The sequence below is a fragment of the Chlorocebus sabaeus genome, chromosome 5 (assembly GCF_047675955.1).
Source record: "Chlorocebus sabaeus isolate Y175 chromosome 5, mChlSab1.0.hap1, whole genome shotgun sequence".
Lineage (NCBI taxonomy): Eukaryota > Metazoa > Chordata > Mammalia > Primates > Cercopithecidae > Chlorocebus > Chlorocebus sabaeus.
Window position 1 is genome coordinate 80,232,655 of NC_132908.1, and position 17,631 is coordinate 80,250,285.

General features: G+C 38.9%; 1 protein-coding gene across 2 annotated transcripts in view; it reads left to right on the forward strand.

Moving 5' to 3' along the window:
* Nucleotides 1-17,631, forward strand: part of CDH13 (cadherin 13) — a 1,174,890-nt gene that overhangs the window by 979,702 nt on the left and 177,557 nt on the right. For both annotated transcript variants that reach the window (XM_007994196.3, XM_007994191.3), the window contains one exon: nt 703-843. In XM_007994196.3, coding sequence (XP_007992387.3) covers nt 703-843 — 141 coding nt within the window. The remainder of the gene's footprint in view (nt 1-702; nt 844-17,631) is intronic.

Consider the following 17,631-nt stretch of genomic DNA (forward strand, 5'->3'; position numbering starts at 1 on the left):
TTGTCCTAAGCTCATCATCAAAAGTAGCCTCATTTCTGATCAGCTTCCTGAGGTCTCTGAAATAACAGATATGGATGTGAACATTAAAGGACAACATAGGGGCCAGGCTTGATGGCTCACACCTGTAATCCCAGCACTTTGGGAGGCTGAGGCGGGCGGATCACGAGGTCAGGAGTTCAAGACCAGCCTGACCAACATGGTGATACCCCGTCCCTACTAAAAATATAAAAATTAGCTGGGCATGGTGGCAGACGCCTGTAATCCCAGCTACTCAGGAGGCTGAGGCAGGAGAATCGCTTGAACCTGGGTGGCGGAGGTGGCAGTGAGCCCAGATCACACCATTGCACTGTAGAGCAAGACTCCATCTCAGAAAAAAAAAAAAAAAAAAAAAAAAAAGGACAATGTATACCCAAACCCAGGAAATGGAACATTCTGTGATATATCAAATATCTCCCTAAAAAAGAATCGTAAATATAATATATTCTGTCCCCATGGCAAACTCCAACCTTTGAATAGTGATGGTCTTTGGAGAGATTCCAAAGGCACATTTATACACAATAGGTAAAATGTTATCACTGCTTAAAGATGCCTACCCTAGATGGAGGAGGGGTAGTGACAGCTCCAACAACATGCTTGCCACCTTTCCAAAACAGTAACCCAAATCTAAATGTCGTATTCTTTCTTTGTGCTTGTGCTTTGTAGACTCTGGAAAATCCCAAGTATGAACTGATCATCGAGGCTCAAGATATGGCTGGACTGGATGTTGGATTAACAGGCACGGCCACAGCCACGATCATGATCGATGACAAAAATGATCACTCACCAAAATTCACCAAGAGAGAGGTAAACCCCTGTGCCAAACACCAACCACCATTGTGGTCACAGCTATGATTACTGACTGATGTTAATTCACGTACCACAGCTCCCGCTGGCTCTGCTTTCAAAATCAAAATACTCCTTTGTGGGAGAGACGATGGTGTTTTGCTGGAATTCTTTCTCACATTTTTATTTTGTGTATGTGTGTGAGGCTAAAATACCAGAGCACAGTGAGAACAAAAGCACTGAATCTTGTTAAAGTCCATAAGAAAATAACTTTTAATGCCCAAGTGCCATTTTCATAGTTTTATTGTGTTATTTAGCAGTGAGTTATGAGAGTCCCATTGTGATTTTAGCATAACAATAACTATTTTTTTCCAGCAAGTGCAGATTGAGAGGCCAGACGGAACAGCAGCAAGGAGGTAAAGCAGATTTCCTAGTCAATAACAATGTGGCCCAGGAGCTTATAAATAACAACAGTTAGCTGGTCTAGGAGAGCCATTATTTATTCTCAGTCCCCATGCTTTTATGATTATGGATCATGGTTGTTGTTTCCATTTATTCCAAGGGAGCGATGTTCGGGGAAGGGCACAGGATCACATTCAGTTACTAAATTTGTATCCAAACCAGGAAGCTGTTTGCACTATGCATCTGATGGAAATGTGGTAAGATCATGGCTTTTTTAGGGGCCAGGGCCAGGGCATGGATTTGATGCCCTTCTTACTGACCAAGTGAAGAATATGGAATAGGTACGATGGCCACTGACTTTTGCAGAGTCGTTCCTGTAACCACCATGGTGTCTCCACCTGAGATGTGTTGCCTCATTTGACTGTGTGAGCCTGGCTTTGCCATTTTACAAATGAGCTTACTGTGATGCTCAGAGAATGTAGAGAACAAGCTCCAAGGTCATGGACAGAAAAAGTGGCAGAAACAGGAAGTGAACCAAGTTCCTATGATTCAAAACTGTACTCCTAACTGTGGTGCTGTGCTTTCCTCATCTGCCATCAATGCTTCCAACTTCCATGGTGTTCGGAGAAAAAAAAACTATATAGGGACCTGCAATTGCCCCACCCCTCTCTGGAGGAATCTCAAGGCTACCTGAGGTGGCTTGAGACAGGTGGATCCTCTCAACCTGCAAATTCCCCAGTGGCTTCTGTATTAGTTCATTCTCACACTGCTGTGAAGAACTACCTGAGACTGGGTAATTTACAAAGAAAAGAGGTTTAATTGGCTTATGATTCTGCAGGCTGTACAGGGAGCATGGCTGGGGAGGCCTCAGGAAACATTCAATCATGGCAGAAGGCAAAAGAGGAAGCCAGCACATCTTCACATGGAGGAGTAGGAGAGAGAGAGCAAAGGGGAAGGTACCACACACTTTTAACAGCCAGATCCATGAGAATTTCATCATGAGACAGTGTGAGGTGGGTGGTGCTAAATCATTAGAAACCACCCCCATGATCCAGTCACCTCCCACCAAGCCCCAACAATAACACTGGGAATTACAATTCAACATGAGATTTGTGTGGGGACACAGAACCAAGCCGTATCAGACTCTTCACCTCAGCAGCCCTGCATGGCTCACTCAGGAGGTAGATGTCCCCCTTTCTCCCTCTGGTGTCTTGGGCACTCAGGATTCCAACCTGAAAGCAGCAAAGTCTGCAGAACTTGATCTGCTCCATTCTCTGACTTCCCATGGCAGGGTTCCTCTAGCTGCTAATACAGACTGCTCAGTCTTGCCATGGTTCCAAACCGGTATTTCAAGAACACCAGTTCTAATTAGTTCCAAACAAGTCTAATTCACTTCCAAGAAATTAGTCCCACGAATTACACCACCGGCGTGGGGATAGGAATGAAAAAAATATACTTCAGGGTCAAATAGATGTGGGAAACACTGAATTGATTACTTTTAAATGATTTATTTAACTGCAGGACTTCTGATTAACTTTAAAATGCTTTGTGTTTCTCTAACAAGGTTAGGTATGGTCTATGGGTTTCTCATTCTTCTTTGGCCTGGAGACTTTTTTTTCTAGGCCACCTCTTATGGCTTATTGAGCTGGTGTTTCATGGACTGTTCATTGGGGGATTTTTGTTTATCTTTAGAATTTCTTTTCAACCTATTTCAAAATAAAAACACAAAGCACCTTGTAATATTCAATATAAACATAACAATGAGAACAAAAATAGGATAACCCCAACCCAAAATATGAAGATGAATCTGTGTTACCAACTGTGTGAGATTAATTAGTTACTTCAGTGCCACTCCGAATTTAGCTCCTGTGACTTAGGAAGAAGAGAAATGTGTGCTGAGTTATGGACTAAACACTGTGAATGAGAGACTGTTGTTTGTGATGTCACTGAATCCAAGGAATAATTTAACATGGACTTTAAAGGTTAGCCAACATTCTACAATATCATATTAATTTCAAAATATCATATTGTAAATACTAAAAGCATACAATGTTATCTGTCAGTCTTAAAAAATAAATTTTGAAAAAAAGAGACACTGAGCATCATAAGGAAAATGTATCCGCCTGTGAATACTGGCAGAAACACAAACATTTTCTTCAAATGGACATTAGACAATGAGCTTGAGGTTCCCAAATGGCAGAGCTGATACCTAAATTCATAAAGAGAGATAAATAATCAGATGAAAAGAAGTGATAACAAGTACACTAGACTTTCATTTGGATATTAAATGTCCCAAAGGAGTCTTTGCCCAATGTTTGATAAATTAAATTCGTGGTTAAACTTTCTATCATGTTCCTGAAAGGCTGATGTTCTTTGCCGTTGAAAGGATTCCTACACTTTGGATAGCAACACTGCTGTAGGTAGTGTGATTGAGAAGTAAGGAGGGGGCGCTGGAGCCAGACTGGGTTCACATCCCACTGACTGCCATGTGGTGTGAGCATGTTAACTGCTCTACATCCCAGTCTCTTCACCTGTTAATGGGCTGATCACAGAGCCTGCCTCATTAGGTCATTGTGAATGAGCTAATGATTAAAAGCACCTAGATAGTGCCTGTCGCCCAGTATTCTCTAAAGTATAGAGATGAGGACAGTGGTAACGACACTGCTGATGAGGATGGTGGGAGGAAGGCCATGATGGAGAGAAAGGTTGTGATGAGAAAGATATTATGATGACAACGGTGTTTCCAAAATGTCAGAGGCCAAATGACATTCTTATCCAAAGGGCCACCTCCCCTCCAGGTTGAAAGGCTACTATTTTCCTTTAAAATGATCTATGATTCTGCTCAAGCACTTCAAAATACATGGTTAGGACCCTAGAGTTCAAGGGGAGAAGCAATTCTGCTGGAGAGGTGGCAGAATCTGTAAAATGCATCATTATGAGATCAGTGCTGGGGACAAAAGCAAGAGAGACCAAGAGAAACCTGCTGGGGAGAGGAGAGCTCCTAATGAGGACCGGCTCAGATGCAACGGCCTCTAGGATATGGAAGAGGTAGAAAAACAGGATGCCCTAGAAACAGAGAGGAAACATGGGGCTTACAATCTTGAAGTTGAAACAAATTTTAGAGATGAAAATCAAGGTTTAGTCATTCCAAAATAGAAATGTTGATCATTTGGAGCTGAGGATGTCCAGAAAGCTCTCAAGAAGATATCCTATGTAAATTTTTTCATATCTTAGGACATTTCTAAGTTCATAAGAATACATGGTTTGGGGGAACATATAGGGTTTTTAAATTCTACCTTACATGACTTTCCCTCTCCAGAGAGATACATCTTTTTATCTATTTTTGAAATCTATATAAAAGAGGAGTTATGATTGATCACAAATAATAGAGCCTGGAAATAACACTGTTGAACAAGATAGAGGTATAGTTTCTCTCACTTAAAAGTTTGGAAGGGAAGGCTGGGCATGGTTGCTCATGTCTGTAATCCCAACACTTCGGGAGGCAGAAGTGGGAGGATTGCTTGAGCCCAGAAGTTCGAGCCCAGAAGTTCAATCCCAGCCTGGGAAACATGGTGAAACTCTGTCGCTACAAAAAAAAAATACAAAAATTATCCAGGCATGGTGGCATGTGCCTGTAGTCCCAGCTACCTGAGCGGTTGTAGTAGGAGGATCATTTGAGCCTGGGAGGTCAAGGCAGCAGTGAGTCATGATCACACAACTGCACTCCAGCCTGGGTGACAGAATGAGACCTTGTTTCAAAAAAAAAAAGTTTACAGGTAGGCAGACCCAGGCCAGTTTGGTGATGTCATGATATCAATTTCCCAGGTTCCCGTTAGCCTTCAGCTCTGCCTCCCTCACGGCTGCCTTGTGGTACAACAGGGTCACTGCAGCACCAGGTGTAATAGCCAGTAACAGGAAGTAAGAAGCAGGGAATGGGAAGAACAAAGGAGGACCTGCCACCTGAGTGAATGTCACTTGAAAACTCCCCCAGAAGACCAAGTGACTTCTGCTTGCTTCTCCTTAGCCTCCCTTACCTGTAAGGGAGGCTGAGAAATAACTACAGCTGTCTTCACTTGGCATGCTGCATTTATAGTGTTTCTTTAAGGAAGGTGATACTTTAAAAGTTACTTTTCAAAGTAAATTCTTATTGCAAAGTAAGCTCGGCCAGACATGGTGGCTCTGTAATCCCAGCACTTTGGGAGGCCAAGGCGGGCCGAGGCAGGCAGATCACCCGAGGTTAGGAGTTCGAGACCAATCTGACCAACATGGTGAAACCCCATCTCTACTAAAAATACAAAAAGATTAGCTGAGCGTGGTGGCACGTGCCTGTAATCCGAGCTACTTGGGAGATGTAAGCAGGAGAATTGCTTAAACCAGGGAGTCAGAGGTTGCAGTGAGCTGAGATCATACCAGTGCACTCCAGCCTGGTGACAAAGCAAGACTCAGTCTCAAAAACAAAAGCAAAGAAAAAAGAAAGTAAGTTCGTTTATTTAGTCCTCTTGTGTTCATTTACAATGACTATACACTTTCTGAGAAGCAACGGCCACATCTCTCCTATTCTCTGTTGTATCCCGGCAGGCACTCAATAACAGAGCATTTGCTGAACACTTCCTGAAGATAATTTTAACTTCAGAACAGCGTCACTGCATATGATGAACTAAGATTGTACTTAAAATTGCCGCTTATACATGAAATCAATTTTCAGTCATTGACTTTCATGCAAATTTAGGTTGGAAACACTAGTTTTTCTCTGTGGAGAGTTTTCTCTAAGTTTTCCTAATAGCTTGTACATGTGACTTCAACTAACTGTTAGTTTTGAACTTCTTACATAAGGTATTTTGAAATGATCTGAGGAAATCTAGTTAAACTCTTCAAACGCAGACTTTAAAATATACATGAAACCTTCAGCAGCTCCATTTGTGGCTTTTTCGTTCTTGTCTCTAAAGTTATTTAAAAAAAAAAAAAAGATTTCTGATTTGTGGCTAAAACATGGTTGATGCCCAACAAATACTAATTGAATAACTCATATTTTCACATAAATCTCAGGTCACGGGGATTAATAAACTCCCTACTAATTTTTAAAGAATGTGTTTGCAAGTGATTATAAGATTTTAAAAAAACAGAATTTCAAATTTCATTTTCCAGTTGTACCTTAAAATGGCAATTGGTCATTTAGATTTAATAGTTTAGGACTTTTTGGCAATTCAATGAGTTATTTCTAAGGTAAATGTTTTGGTGTTTGAGCTATAACATTATCATACCTATAATAAAAATGACATAAAACTTGTAAGATCCTGTCCTCCAGGTGGAAAATGAGAGATGGGCGAATGCTCCAGTTTTCACAAAGGGACAAAGGTAAATGGTAGGAGTTAAGAGCTGTCAAGCTGCAACTGAGCCACAGGCAGAAATTCACATCAGGTTATCAAATGAATGCTGGAGTCCAGGCTCCAATTTCCAAAAGTCAGTGTGGAGTCTTAAAGAATACATGGTGCCTCAAGTATCTTCTTTTGCTGTGGGATATTAGCATTTTTTCTTTTTTTGAGACAGGTTCTCATCCTGTCACCCAGGCTGGAGTGCAGTAGCACAATCACAGTCATGGCTCACTGCAGCCTCGACCTCCTGGGCTCAGTCAATCCTCCCGCCTCAGCCTTCTGAGTAGCTGGGACTTCAGGCATACACCACCATGTCTGGCTAATTTTTGTTTTTTTGTTTTTTTGTTTTTTTGTTGTTGTTGTAGAGGAGAGGTTCTGCCATGTTGCTTGGGCTGGTCTTGAACTACTGGGCCCAAGCAATCCGCCCATCTAAGCTTCCCAAAGTGCTGGGATTAAAGGCATGAACCACTGTGCCCAGCCAGTATTAGCATTTTTAATTAACATATTGACTTAATTAACTGCCTAATACAACCTGTAATAGTTTTTCTCTTCCCTGTCTCACTGCAAACTCTATGGTCACTTGTTCATATAACAATTATGTAAGATCATTGTCTATAGAAATATAAGAACTAAAGGTATAGGCTTTCTTCTAGCAGGGTTGATAGAAATTTTCTCTGTGTCATCAAGAGTTTAGAAACATTTTTTTTGTTTTTGCTTTCACAACATATTTTAGTATTAGAAAACTTGTGCGCATTTTGAAGATTATCATCAAATTTAAGGACGTTTCTGTCATATATACGAGCTATGCCAAGTTTGTTCACCTCACGGCCTGTGAGCTGGCGGTATGCAGCTGAGGATGGCTTTGAATGTGGCCCAATACAATTCGTAAACTTTCTTAAGACATTATGAGATGCTTTTTAGCTCATCAGCTATCATATTAATGTATTTTACATGTGGCCCAAGACAGTTCTTCTTCCAATATGGTCCAGGGAAGCCAAAAGATTGGGCATCCCGGAGTTATGCAATTTCCAGGGTTCTTGTGTAAAAACTAATCTTTAAATCAATGACACGTATTAGCTAAGTTGTCATCCACACCCTTGTGTGGGGCATATTATGAGTTTTATGTTATCTTTATTGGTGCGAGCATGGCAGGTCAAATCAGCAAGAATTTACATCTTTTTCCAATGTATTCATTATGATTCATGCTTCTTCATTAGTGGCTTTATGAAACAATCAAGAAGCTATTTTATTTCTTGTGTTAGAAATTTGCCTTTTCCTGTTAATAAATTATTTAAGGCAGAATGATGTCAGGATACCTATTTATTTCATTGTTTAACTTTATCACTTTTGCTTATAGTCCATTCACGTTTTTTAATAACAGCTTTATTGAGATCTAACTCACATACCATAAAGTTCACACTTTTAAAATGTACAATTCATTGGTTTCCATTATATCCACAGAGTTCTAGAATTATCATTACTATCTAATTTTAGAACATTTTCATCATCCCAAAAAGAAACCCGAATCCGTGAGCAGTTATTCTCCATTGCCCATTCCCCCACCTGGGCAACCACTGATCCACTGTCAGCCTCTATGCATTAGTTTATTCTGGACATTTCATATGAGTGGAATCATGCAATAAGTGGTGCTTCGTTACTGGCTTATTTCACTTAGTGTTATGTCTTCATGGTCTGCCCACGTTTTAGTGTGTCTCAGTACTTCATTTCTTTGTGTGGCTGAATAATACTCCATTCCATGGTTATGCCACATTTTATCCATTCATCCATCAAGAGACATTTAGGCAGTTTCGGTTTTTGGCCATTGTGAATAACGCTGCTGTGAACATTCATGTACAAGTCATTAAGTCTTTATCTGCATTTTCTCATCCTAAATAGCTAGAATAAAAAAATACCCATAATATCACTTCAAATTAGTAATCTGTAATTCCTCAGTTGTTTTATTGAAACATTTCAAAATGCCTTCCTAAATTGCAGTTAATATGGCTTATTCAAGATTTATCAACTTCTTTTTATTATGTAACTTTCATATGAAAAAAGTACACAAATCCCGAGTGATATAATTCTCAACAGATTAAACACAAAACCCAAATCAAGACACAGAATATGATCAGCAACTCAAAAGCTTCCTAGAGTTCCTGCTAGTCCCACCACCGACTCAGTAACACAGCTCCTCTCCTGACTTCTTTCACTATCAACTAATTTTTTCCTATTTTTGTATTTATATCAATAATTACAGGGTGGACTCTTGTGACTAACTTTTGTGAGATTTATCTATATTGTTGCACATAGCCATAATCTATTCATGTTCATTACCATACAAATATGTTTTGGTTTACTCTTCCATCCTGGTACATGTGGACATTTGGGTTATTTCCAGCTTGGGGATAATTTGGGTAATAGTGGAATAAACATTCTTGAATGTGTCTTTTGGTTCATATTTGAATGCATGTATGTGTTTCTGTTTGGGGTATATCTACAGGTGAAATTGCTAATTCAGCTTCAGTTAATTCCACCAGAGTAGTTACTCCAGTTTATAATGGAACACTCAATGAGAATCTCGACTGCTATATATTTTCCCTAACATTCGGTTGTATTGGTTTTTTGGTTTATTATTATTGGTAGCCTTTCCAATGTGTATGTAGTGACATTTCACTGAAGCTTTAATTTGTATTTCTCTGGTGACTAATGACGTTGGCCATCTTTCATCCATCCACTGGCTGTTAGGATTCTACTTTTGGGTAATACCTGTTCAAGTCTTTCAGCCATTTTTTAAGTTGGGTTATTAGTCTTTCTCTTATCGACGTGTTTATCTTTATTCTCGATGTGAGTCTTTGAGTTATATATATGTTGCAAATTTTTTTTTACACTCTTTCTTGCCTCTTCACTCTCTTAATGAAGGTGGAGTCACAATTTTAATGAATTTCCAATATTGATTGATGGTTAATGTCATCTGTGCCCCATTTTTGCCTACCCCAAAGGCTTAATTTCATTGATGGATATGAAACAATTTATATTTCAATTTGCTAACTTGTGTTTTTCCAGGAATTTGTCCATTTCATCCTTTTTCTCTATTTTTCTTGGTTGGTCTTGCCATGCAGTCATTCTATCAATTTTATTTATCTTTTCGAAGAAACTATTTTTCGTTTTGTGGATTTTTCTGTATTGACTGTTTCTTTCTTTCCTTCTATCTCTTTGGGTATCTTTTGCTATTTATTTTTCAAACCCCTAAAAATGATACTTAAATCATTGATTTTCAGTCTTTTTTTCTAATGTATGGATTTAAGACTATATAAATTTTCCCTTAAGCATGACTATAGTTGCATTCCACAATATTTGCTATAATGTATTTTCATTATCATTCAGGTCAAAGATATTTTTGAATTTTCCTGGGTCGCTTTTGTGACTTGTGGTTTTCTATAACTATATTGCTGAATGTGACATATTTGGGAGATTTTTTTATTCTTTGCCATTAATTTCTAGCTTCATTCTACAGTGGTTAGAAAGCATCCTGTATATGATTACAGTCCTTTGACATTTGTTAAGGCTTGCTTTACAACTCCATATGTAATCAATTTTGATAGATGGCCCATGAACGCTTTAAAATAACATTAATTCTGTAGCTGTTTAGTATAGTGTTCTATACACATCAATTAGGTTAAGGTTTATAATTTTGTCATTCAGACCTTCTATATATGTTTTATTAATCTACTTATTGTATCAGTTACTGAAAGAGTAGATATATCTGTAATTATAGATATAACTATTTCTCCTGTTAGTCCTATTAAATTTTAAAAAATTAATTTGAGGCCATCTTATTAGGTGCATACAAATTTAAAATTATTATATCTTCCTAATGTATTGATTCTTTATCATTATGAAACATACCTCTCTATCTTTGCAAATGTTTTCTGTTTTAACATTTACCTCATCTCGTATTAGAATAATTATCTTACCTTTCTTTCAGTCAGTGTCATCATGGTATATTTCTTTGTGTCACTTTTTTCTTTCTGATTTCCTGTAATCTTATATTTAGACTGTGTCTCTTCTAGGTGGTATATGTATGGGCATTGATTTTTTTAAATCAATTCTGATAATACTACTCTTACTTGAATAATTTTGCCCATTTACATTTAATGCAAGTACAACATATTCAGGTTTAAATCTGCCAGTCTAAGTATTTGTTTTCTATTTGTTCCTTTTTGACAAATTTCTTTTCCTCTTATCTCTTACCTTTTTCTAATTTACTTTGCTATTTTCTATAATTTCATATTCAGCTCTAATAACTTATTAGTTATACTTTATTTTCATATTCTTATAGTGGATTCTGAGAAATTACAATATATATTCTCAACTTATAGAATCTAACATCAAGTAGAATTTTTAGCACTTGCTGGGTGATGCAAGGACTTTAGAAAATGTGAACTCCTTTTATCATCCTCCTACCTTTTGAGATATTGTTGTCATGTTTTAAGTCTGTATCAATTTATGTTTTTCTACTTATTTACCCTTTGTATTATTATTTATTTCTCCCTATTTCTGTGCTTCCACATGGAGCAATTTTCCCTCTGATTAAAAAATTCCTTTCATTTTAAAAATACTGCAAGTCTACTGGTGATAAGTATATTGTTTGTCTAAAAATGTCTTTTTTGCCAGAATTTTTGAAGAATATTTTCACTGGAGGTAAAATCTTGGTTGCCAGTTATTTTCTTAGAGCACTTCAAAGGTAACATTTCATTGTCTTCTGACATCTATCATGTTTGTCAAAAGGTCAGCTGTCAATGTTGCTTTTAACTCCATTGAAAGAAACATGTCTCTTTTCTCTGGCTGCTTTCAAAAACATTCTTTGTCTTTACTTTTCAGCAGTTTAACAGTGACATGCTGAATTGCGGTTTAATTCGTATTAATTATACTTGTTCCTCAAGTATCTCAATTCATAAACCCAACTCTTCGAATATTTCTTCTGACTAATTTTTTCTTCCCTGGGACTCTTACATATGAATGTGTTTGTGTATGTGTGTATATGTGTGTTTGTGTATATATACACACATATACATGTGTGTATATATGTGTTTGTGTATATATGCACACATACATATACACAAACATATATATAGACTTTCTGTGTTTCTGTTGACCTATTTTTAAGTTCACCTATCCTCTCTTCTGCTCTGTCTAATCTAATGTGCCCATTTATTGATTTAATTACACTCTGGCCAGGCACGGTGGTTCACACCTGTAATCCCAGCACTTTGGGAGACTGGCGGGCAGATCATTTGAGGTCAGGAGTTCAAGACCAGCCTGATCAACATGGTGAAACCCCATCTCTACTAAATAAATACAAAAAATAGCCAGGCATGGTGGCGCCCACCAGTAGTCCCAGCTACCTGGGAGGCTGAGGCATGAGAATCACTTGAACTTGGGAGGCAGAGGTTGCATTGAGCTGAGATCATGCCACTGCACTCCAGCCTGGATGACAGAGCGAGATTCCACCTCAAAAAAAATAATAATAATTAAAAATAAATAAATAAACGAATACACTCGTTATATTTTAAATTATGTATTTTCCATTCCTTTTTTAGAATAAAATTATCTGCTGAAATTCTATGTTTTACCTATTTTCATGAATTTTTTAGTCAAATTATTTACAATTCAATGTCTGCTAACTCCAGCATCCATTAATAGATGCTTCTGAGTCTATTTCTATTATCAGTCCTTTTCTTTTGGTTTTTGGTCCTTTGTTAGAGTCCCCTGGCATACCTAGGAATTTTTCAATTTAATTTTGGGCAACTTATATGAAAATGTTTAGAGATTAGTTGAGACTCTAGCTGATGGTTCCCCCAGAGAGGATTCCCTTTTGCTTTCTGAAAACAGACAAGAGTAGGACAGGATGACTTTAAGTCAGTCTGACATGGAGTTGGTTCGTGGTGGGACTCAGGCTTTTTCAAGGGTGGATCTACTTCCCAGTGTCCCCTTCTCCTCGGGTACAGCTTTCCTGGGGTCCTAACTGAAAGCCTATTATGCTTCCAGGGCTCCTCCACTTTGGCCACCTTGCATTTCACTTCTCAGTCCCTTGTCTCTGCTGAAATCTCTCCTTGGCCCTCTGGCCTCTTAGACAGCACCTTCTGCTCAGATGCTTAGCCTCCTGTTCCTCTGCCCTCACAATCTGGGAAATGCCTTCAAGGTAAAAGTTCTGTGGAATATTGGCCTTGCCTCAGGGAATTTTCCTTCTCTCCAGGATCCTGGACTCTCAAGTATTGGCTGCCTTGCCAGCTCTTCAGCACATTCAAATAAGTGGGGAGTTTTATATTAAATCCATATCCTGGTTGTTCTAGATTTGAGGGTTGATCTAGAAGAAGCCTGCCCCAATCATCATAAAGAGAGAAAAAAAATCTGAATTAGCTTTTTAATCTGGAGTATCAGGACAACAGCAGTAGACATGGTGTAGATATAATTCCTGTAGCAGAAAGCATAATATTTTTATTTTAAATGTGGAGAAATATAATGAAATGGTTTAACAGTACCCACCCCATCTCATCCCATGTGCTTCAGAATCAACTTATTTCAGTAAAAGTTTAAAATGTTTGAAGTGTCTCCTACTTGATATCAATAAGCAAGAAGGGGCTCTAAATCCAAGAAAGCTGAACTTGGCTTTCTGATTCTTCATTTGATTTGACATGAATATCTACAGTTCCCTTAACTCTTTGGGATCTTTTCATCTGTTGTTGATAATTTGGTGACTCCAGATATGAAGTTAGAAGACACCCCTTTGTGCTTCCACCCTTTGCCGGAAGCCTCATTGAAGTGAATATATTTTTCCAGTCCTCCAGGGTTCCACGCAATATATTCGAGTGCTTCAAACAAAAGCCTCCTACTTGGATAAGCGTTTACTTCCTTTAGGAAAAGAGCTCTTTAACTTCAGATGCACCTGTGTCTAAACACTGACCACATGATTACACATTCTGCTTGCTTCAAAGAGATTAATCCAGAAAGCCAACCACATATTTCTTAGAAGATCGAACACATTTCAATTATCTGACTCAGGTGACTTTTCTGGAGGGTGGAGTCCAAGACATTTTAACTACCAGATAAATCTTTGAAGATGATTAAATGTTTTTCCAAATAGTCTAGACTCTTCTTCCTATGAAGCCTTTTATAGCTATTATAGTGATATATTTGAGGGGTTTTTTTCCTGATACTGTAAAATCACATATCTGACAGTTTTCAATGTGGCTGAGGTTTTAAATAAACCTAAATATATGCTACTGGGATCTCTATCTCATATTTTGCACAGAATGGTGGGGAATATCAATATGTAAAGAAATGGAATTTTTGGAGAGAAGAGAACAGTGTGATTTCAGTGCATGGGTACCAGCAATTTCCAACTCTGTAAACAGTGCCATCACTCCTGATTACATCATTTCCTGTTCTTTCTTGTCCTGACCAACACTTTGTCCAAGGACTCTAAGAGATCATCTGTTGCAAATTGCATTCCCAACTTCCCATCACATAATCGAAGAGGGGTTTGCTGCAAAACCACCAACACCTTCATTTCACATTGATCTTCACTTGAAAGGGGTGAGTTCATCACTTTCTTCTCCTGCACCAAGATCATAGGAAGACATGAAATCATCAACTAAATCTTCCAGTGTTCAAGTATCAGAGGCTCTGGAAACAGCAGGTATATGCAGCTGAATGTTTTTGAATAAAAGAGAGTGAAGGGAAACATTTGTACACATATAAGCAATGATCTCTAAATAGAAGCCATCATCCAAGCAGTGCACTTCCAACTAAGGAAAAGGGTGGTATGTGCATTCCTGGATTTAATTGTTCATACACATAAGGATGAGCTATCCTGCAGTGTTGAAAATGCCCATGCTGATTATAAACTCTGTGTGGAATATCAAAACATCTGGATTTTTTAAGTGAAAAAAAGATAATCTACCCTGTGGCTGTTTCTTCAAGTCACTCCTAAAGGTAGACAAGGCAGCCAGATGATTTATTGTGTTAATCACTCTTTCATAATTATATTCATGATGTGTTGATTCCCATCATCCCTGTGTGAACCTCTATGCAAATTCAGTGCCTTTGCTCACCCTCTGGTTATGCTCAAGGGTCAGTGGCAACTCAGTGACAATCAAAGCAATTTTTCACCACAGCTGGCAGAGTCTTACCACTGAGCCACTCCATAGCACCGTGGCCTCTGAAGACTTCATCCATCTGCTTCTATTCAAAGATAATATCCTCATACTAAGAGCAACAACCACAAAGCCATAAAACATCTACTTTTTTAACTCTAAGAATATGACATGACTACACCTCCATAATGCAGTTTGCAGAATGAGAACACAGGAGTTCAGAAATAGAAAGCCAAGAGCAGCATAAATGGAGCCTGTTCGAAGATGAAACGTCCAAGCCCACACTGCACCTGGAAGCCATTTTGTACTGAACAATTTTGAAGTGAGGTCTTCGGTCTGATGCATAGATGGTTTCAAACACTGTCCACCTGGCCACAGCCTGCCTTCGTCTTAGGCTACACGGGAGCTCTGTTTACCCCAATGTGCCAAGCTTTGGCATGTCTTTGTGCTACTGCACACTCTGTTCCCTTCTTCCTGGAATGCCTTTTCCTTCTTTTGTGCCTGAAAAACTCCCATTTATCCTTCAACACCCAACTTATGAATCCCCCAGGTACTTTGTTGCTTCCTCTTCCTTGTCCCAAAACATGTTAGCCCCCCTTCTACCCTAGAGTTACCTCATTGTCTTTCAGTCATGGACTCACAACCCCTCTGCCTAATCCCCTTCGAATGCTTTGCTGTTTAAGCCCATATACTTTTCATCACTGCCGCTAGGGCCAAGCACAGGGGCAACATCAAGTGTTTAATTAGAGATGAGCTGATTATTCATGCAGCAAATACTTATTACAGACCTGTGTTTCAGCTTCTAATGTACTGTTAACTATCCTTTTATTTAATATTATATACAGTGTTACCTGTATACCATTATATGCTGTGTATAGGTAATATTCTATTATGTATGCTATTCTAGTATGCACCTACCCTAATATGCACATATTCTAGTCTAATATATAAATCTATTCTATTCTAATATGCACATATCCTAGTAAGTATATTTTCTATTCTAATATATAATGTATATTCTAATATGCATATATCCTAATATGCACATATCTATTCTATTCTAATATGCACATATCTTAATATGCACATATTCTGTTCTAATATATAGTATCTATTCTAATATGCACCTATCCTAATATGTACATATTCTGTTATAATATATTACATAAAATATCAAATATGCAATATTCACCTTCTGGTGTGCTATATAATTATTTAATTGCTTATTGCCACTCTCACTAAATTAGATGTAAGCTCCCCAAGAAAATAAACTATCTCTTTCGTCATCTGCTGTGGCCCAGCACCCAGCCTGCTGTGTAGTACATGACCACGTAACTGATGAATTAATGAATAAATGATCAATGCTTGACAACAGAGACAATCGAAGTCTTTGAGTCATGTTGTTGAAAAGCATTTGCAGCCAGGTGTGGTGGTTCATGCCTGTAATACCAGCATTTTGGGAGGCCGAAGTGGGCTGATCGCCTAAGCTCAGGAGTTCAAGGCCAGCCTGGGCAACATGGTGAAACCCCGTCTCTACTAAAATACAAAAAATTAGGCAGGCATCGTGGCATGTGCCTGTAGTCCCAGCTATTTGTGGGGCTGAGGCAGGAGAATTGCTTGAACCCAGGTGTTGGAGGTTGCAGTGAGCCAAGATCGTACCACTGAGCTTTAGCCTTGAGGACAGAGCGAGACTCAAAAGAAAAAAAAAAAGAAAGAAAAGCACTTGGAAGGAATCTCATCCAATACATAGTTTTATAGATGAGGGGTGCTGCTCAAGGTAGAAAACAGATCCCAGACCAGCCTCACTATGGCACAAAATGCTGCTGCCGGTGAGAAACCCAGGCCCTGGCCCTGCACTCACGTAACAAGTCACAGGATCGGCCCCGAGATTTATCATTTCACTGTGGTCTGCCAAGAGCCGAGACAGTTGGAGTTAAATTCCATCTCGGAGGTGAATAAACTAATGTACATAAACTGCAGAGAGCCCTGAATCTACTTCCCTATCGGTCAAGTAAAAAGAAAAAAAAAAACAAGAAAACTCAATGTTAATAAATAATACATGAAGGAATCGTTAGAGACAGGCTCAACTTATCCTGTGAGTTTAAAAAAAAAAAAAAATGAAAGTAAGAAAATATTCCACAGCTCCAGTGTTCTGAGCTCATTCTTGTGAGATTAAACAAAATAATTCAGGATTAATACATGCATTTCCTTCCAAACTATGATCTATTTCAGTTATAGACTGAGTATCCATTTTTCCAGTGTTGATAGTGCTTTATTTTTGCTGTTGACCAGCTCAGATCTGAAAGATAGGATGTTATGAGAAGCTTCACCTTCAGCCTGCTTTGCCTGTACGTGCCTGCATTTGTGGATCACACGTGATAACATTATACTGTCGCTTTCCAAAGCACATTCGTTCATTCATTCATTCACCTGCTTGCCCATCAGACATGTATGTGCACCACGCCTCCTCTTTTCCAGGCTCTGTGTTAAGCTGGAGTGCAGGGCAGTGAGTGAAGCAAACAGGGTTCCTGATCTCACGAAGTAACGCTGGGGACAGCCATCCTGGGCACGTCGATCCCGGATGACCCTTCATGATGAGATGGAACAGGGTGAAGTCATAACAGAGGGGGACTGCGAGGGCACTTGGCATGGAGCTTAGGGAGGGCTTCTCGGAGGAGGTGACTGTATTCATTTCCTGGGCTGCCATAACAAGGTGTTACCAGCCATGTGACTTCAACAACAGATATTTATTACCTCACAGTTCTGGAGGCAGAAGTCCAAGAGCAAGGCACTGGCAGGGTTGGTTCCTTCAGAGGCTGGGAGAGAGAACTCCATGCCTCTCCCCCTACTTCTGGCGGCCGCCGGCAACCTTGGTGCTC